Source organism: Mastacembelus armatus, chromosome 1, assembly GCF_900324485.2.
Source record: "Mastacembelus armatus chromosome 1, fMasArm1.2, whole genome shotgun sequence".
NCBI lineage: Eukaryota > Metazoa > Chordata > Actinopteri > Synbranchiformes > Mastacembelidae > Mastacembelus > Mastacembelus armatus.
In genome coordinates this window covers 8,310,708-8,316,167 of record NC_046633.1, presented here as the reverse complement: position 1 = coordinate 8,316,167, position 5,460 = coordinate 8,310,708, and the positions used below count along the sequence as shown (strand labels likewise).

At 37.2% G+C, this 5,460-nt stretch overlaps 1 protein-coding gene across 1 annotated transcript; it reads right to left on the bottom strand.

The window, feature by feature from the left end:
* Window positions 1–504: 504 nt before the first annotated feature.
* ppa2 (inorganic pyrophosphatase 2) lies at window positions 505–5,343 on the bottom strand. The gene is made up of 12 exons (XM_026302519.1): window positions 5,098–5,343; window positions 3,735–3,799; window positions 3,533–3,577; window positions 3,369–3,422; window positions 2,622–2,741; window positions 2,399–2,485; window positions 2,141–2,267; window positions 1,453–1,580; window positions 1,219–1,304; window positions 1,056–1,125; window positions 893–932; window positions 505–766 (listed from the first exon to the last, which is right to left on the bottom strand). Exons 1-12 carry the CDS (start codon window positions 5,285–5,287, stop codon window positions 744–746), a joined length of 1,035 nt encoding a protein of 344 aa, XP_026158304.1. The 5' UTR covers window positions 5,288–5,343; the 3' UTR covers window positions 505–743.
* Between the last annotated feature and the right edge of the window lie 117 nt (window positions 5,344–5,460).

Sequence of the window (5,460 nt, the reverse complement as noted above, 5' to 3'; positions counted from 1 at the left end):
TGCTACAAAAAAAATGAATTAAGGATGGGTATTAATACTGTAAGTATTGTAATGTACTAATTGCAGTTTATTTGAAAGCTGTTTATTATATCATTCCTGATGTTGAGATGTGGGTTTTTTTTTTTTTAATAAAATTTATATTTATTTAAAGCACTCTGATTTGTTTCTCCAAATTATTACTAAATAACTTGTGTTAATGTCCATGTTGTGTTTTTAATAGTTAAATTATGAACCAAACTGGAAAACAATCTTCCCATGTTCAGGATTTCTTTTTATTATTCACCCAAACAAGAGGAAAATGTTTATTTCTTACAAACAAATTGTATCGTGTTTGTGGTTGCAAGTACAAACCAATTACAGCTTCAACAGCATATTAGCATTACATCAGCCATAAAACAATGAATACATATACAGCATAATGCCAACTGAGTAGATATTATTTTTGTGGTAAACCTCTAAATTATAATTGGTGTTATCAACAATAAATCAATCTGTTGTACAACATGACTCCGAAAAAACACATCTCACTTGTTTTCTTTACTCAACATTAGGGAAGCACAGATCTTCACTGGCTAACATTGTTTTTTTTTTTTTCCAACAATTTTTCGATGGGAAACACGGATTCCACTTCATACAGCTGAAAATACGTCCTTATAAAAAATAAATCCAGCTGCATACAAACATTTTAGTGGTGCTTCATACGGTAAGTTTCATCAGGTCCCATATTTGGGGTCTTTGGGGCCTCAGACAAAATGCCACTTGTCCACTATGCAAAAAAAGATTTTGAAAGAAATAAAAAATATATATATATATATTAAATATGGGTTGTTTGAGACAACAAACAACCCATATTTAGTGTTAACCCATATTTAGTCAATGATTATTTACTTACCTTCTGGAGATAATGGATATGCACCACCAAATGCAGGGGCCTGAGGAGGCACAAGACATACAGGAGAATTACCAGGCCTAAGTCTAATACAGTTTTATAAGTATTGTATGTACCATAAACCTATTTGTGTTAGCCAAAATCAACAGCATATGAAAGTTCTCACCAACTGGACGACATCTCTGGCCTCATCAGCACTGAACTTGAAAGGGCTCTCACAGCAAGAGACATTTTTGCTGAACAAAGACAAAATAAAAATGATGGCACTTAAATAGCCACTTACATTTGTACCTCTACACACTGCAGAGGCCTTATCTCTAACAACTTACCATTCAATCCCTCCACTATTTATCTGCTTTTGCATTAGTGCCCTCCAGTGCTCATGGGTGGACTTAATGACCTCAACTGCAAAGTCCTAAAAAAAGGACTAAGAACATCACTGAAGTATACAATACAGTCCATTTGAGCCGCTAAAACCGCAATGAACTGCAGGCCTTAGTACATAAACTATCATGTACTGTGTTATCTATGCAATGCATGTAGTATTACAAAGCTTTCAATACCTTGTCTTTGAATTGTCCATTGAATCCAAATTGGTTCTCAGGCTTTCCATCAGGCACCTTGTATTTCCTAAACCAGTCGACAGTAGCCTCTAAATGACCAGGCCGGCTTTTAAAAACATCATCTATACCTGAAGAAAACACATGAAATTAGTCCTTCAAATGCATTCAGCATGTGTGTTAGGCTTTCAGGACACACACAATGTGTTTTGGAGCGAAATATTGAATGTAAACAAAACAATGTTGATAAAACTCCACAGGACATGTTGTAGTGCTTTAACTACAGAGAGCTAGTCTGAAGTTACTGTTTTAGCTGCCAAGCAACTCGAGGGATTTCTGTGTTGTATCTATAAATACAGTATTTCTTTCCACATTACATCACTTAAACATTACCTGGACAGAATAAGGTGCATTATCACATTATTCATAGTAAGTGGCTAAATGCTGATACGTCAAGACAGTTATGGAGACTGGTTGGGCAGCTAATCATAAAAAGATTTACATTACTTCTTTCAACAGCTCTTATCTTATTATAAGGTATTATATATGTACTCGACTGAGTTGCATATTCCAGATAAAATCCTAATTTTCATAACTTATAATCATGCCACACTTCCTGCACTAATTACTTCTAGGTAGAGGATAGATCAGTGTAAAGCAGTTTTTGTGATGTGGGTCAAGGAACACGCACTATTTAGGTTTTTGGCATCTGGGTCCTTAGCATTGATAGCAATGACCTTCCAGTCCATTTCTCCCTCATCAATCATGGCCAAGATGCCGAGTACTTTAACCTGGATCACCTGACCTGGAAAACACACCTGAAGAAAAGACCAGGAAATTCTAAATAAACAGTTAATCAAACAAACAATACCAAAGGTTATCATTGAAAAGTGTACACAAAGCGAATAGAAAACATTCTATAATAATGTAGTTTTTTAAGCAATCTTACCTGGGTCCCAATGTCACAAACGTCAATGGGATCATTATCACCACAACATCTTGTCTCTTTGTCTGTGTGATTTGGGTCCTCCCATGTCTGTTTTGAAGACACAGTTCAAAAGAAATCAATTTTATGACAAAAACACTATTTAAATATTACTTTTCAGCCATTCAGGCCATAATGCCTAAGCTGTGATTTAACCCAGAGCCTTTAAACTGTGGCTTTCTCTCACCTGTGGGATTGCCCCATAGTTCCAAATGTAGCCTTTATGGGGAAATATGTTGGCGACATATCGAAGCTTGCCTTTCTTTACATCTTGTTTGATTGGATTCAGAGGCTCCTTTGTTGCAATCTAGAAATTGAAGCATTTATTAATGTGTACATACGTAAGCAATTACATCTTCATGTTCATGCTGAATAACAGTAGCTTTAGGGTACAGGCATGGTAACCAGTATGTGAGACATTTAATTTCTTGAAGTTACACGTAGTTGTGCAAAGTCGCTTACAACTGATATTGTCAACTTATGGGCTTATCGAACAATAACTTAAACAACCTCAGATCACCTCCATGCTGTCTAATTTACAAAACAAACAACAACTAGAAATACATTCATGGAACTGTGTAATGGAACATAATTGAATGAAAGTTGACAAACCAGTTCATGTATACCCGCAGTGTTAATTTCAATGTCAGACAGCCTTTACTACATTATACATAAGTAATAGGACTTTTTTCTTATTCTTATTACTTATAGTCTTTGCATGTACATATAAATTTGCTTTGCTATTGTAACACCACAATTTGCTCCTCTATCCATCTATCTATACTTTATCCATCTATATTAGTAGATTATTAGTAGTAGAGATTCTGAAAGTAGTAGAAGTAATAATCACATTATTTATTGGTGTATTTATACATTAAAATTTATTTATACCTACATATGGTTATGAACATGGCTATACTGTATCTAAACTTACCTCCATTTTAGCATTTGACCATCGAGGTACCTCCACAACCATGTTAAAGAGTACCTGAAAGTAAAGACGAAAGATACACTAAAGTGTGTCCAAACTTTTGACTAGTACTGTATATATAGTAAATGCTTGTAGGGTTGAAATAAAATATGTAAGTCTGACAATACCTCACTCTCATTCTTCTTGGGCTTTTTAGCTGGCACATCATTGTCCTGTTGGCAAAAAAAACAAAAAAAAAAACAATGTGAATTGGCTGGTTTGGTTATTAGGTGTATGCAGTTTATCTATTAGCTAAAAAAGTCATAAGAGCAAGTCATTCTGTTGCATTTATCAAACAGAAACTAAAACCTCCTCTATCAAAAGCATTACCTGTTCTATTTCCGCTCTAAGTGGAATGTCATGGAAAGGTGAAATGTATTTCCCTTCAGAGGTTTCTAAGAAAAGAAAGAGTAGAGTAAAAACACAAAACAAAACCTGCCCATAAAATCACTTGGGCCAATGAAATCCCAGAAGAATATTCAACTGCTATAAAAATCACCTGGAAATTAAAGCAAGCGAAATACCATTGCAACATTCAATATTGTGATATTTTATATACTAATGTTCAGCTACATAGCTATCATGACAAGATTAATGTCTTAAGAGGAAAAAAATTGAATTTGGACCACAAGCACAAAGACAGGCCTTTTCTCACTAGTCTTCTCACTACACTTTATAGACTAAGGTCTGTCTGTCGATTATTAAAGAAAATAAATCTCAGTTATATTGATAATGAAAATATTGTTTAGTGCAGCCACTGTTTACTGTGGTTATTATTTGGCACAAAGCAATGTGGTGAAACACTTCACAGCAAACCACAATATAAGCAAAAAATATATAGTCTTAAATTGGATCCCACAAATAGTTATAGCTGATATTCCATCCATTATCTATACTCTCTTATTCCTAACCGGGGTCACAGGGATCTGCTGGAGCCTATCCCAGCTTTCTTTGGGTGAAAGGCAGGGGTACACCCTGGACAGGTCACCAGTCCATCACAGGGCCACATAGAGACAAACAACCTCTCACACTCACACTCACTCCTATGGGCAATTTAGAGTCACCAATCAACCTAACATACATGTTTTTGGACTGTGGGAGGAAACCAGAGTACCTGGAGGAAACCCAGGCAAGCACAGGGAGAACATGCAAACTCCACACAGAAAGGCCCCTGATGGGTTTATAACCAGGAACCTTGTTGCTGTGAGGCAACAGTGCTAACCACCAAGCCAATGTGCTGCCCTATAGTTGATCTTGTCCACCATGTATTGCAAACATCTAACGTTAATGTGATTAATCAAATTACACAGACCCATATGCGGAGTGGACATATGGAGTAAACATGGGGCTTTTGGGGCCGCTGGGCAATCTGTTTGTTGGCTGACATCATTTTGATATGTGTATTTTAACGTTAGCACTCTTGAAGGGGGAAATACTTATTTCTCTCTTTCCTGGGGGTTTCTGTGTAAATATGTCTAACTTATATGTCCACCTCACTGCCCAACACGAAGTAAAACCACGTCTTTTCTTTTTAACCAAACCTCGGGGCTTTCAGCTCAAACCTCCGACGTTTCCCTTGACCTGAAGGTCACAGTGGAAGAACTGACGTTACCTTTCGTTCACTGCGCCTTAATATGAGACCGCTGGACCATGAACTGCATAGTGTCTTTAATAATGGCGAGAACGAACTTACTAAAATAAATCCGGTAGTCAGGAGAATTTGGGTGTCCTCTCTCCTCCGTTTGATAGTGCATCGTTTTTCTGAAACAACACAGGTGGGGTACAGCTGCTGCTTGTGTCACGACTTTGTTTCGAGAAGCGGAAAATGAGCCGAAAAGTGTCACCCAGCAGCCGAGCGAGTAGCGGAGCTTCATCGGTCTCATTACAGACACTCGTGTCCTCTCATCGGTTCCTGCTTCCCGTCCTCCACCTCCGCCACATCCCGCCAGAGACGACCAGGCACTTCCGGTCACAGGTTTTCAAAATAAACGTCACGGTGGAAACGACAAGGTTCAGACTCAGACAACGCGGTTTTTCTATAAGTCATTTTATAAAA

Excerpts from the sequence above, each read along its gene's own strand:
- ppa2 (XM_026302519.1), bottom strand. The coding sequence starts at position 5,287 with ATGAGACCGATGAAGCTCCGCTACTCGCTCGGCTGCTGGGTGACACTT. Across the intron at positions 2,268-2,398 it reads TTTGTGACATTGGGACCCAG|GTGTGTTTTCCAGGTCAGGT; the intron begins GTAAGATTGCTT and ends TCTTTTCTTCAG. Across the intron at positions 933-1,055 it reads CCAGAGATGTCGTCCAGTTG|GCCCCTGCATTTGGTGGTGC; the intron begins GTGAGAACTTTC and ends GTGCCTCCTCAG.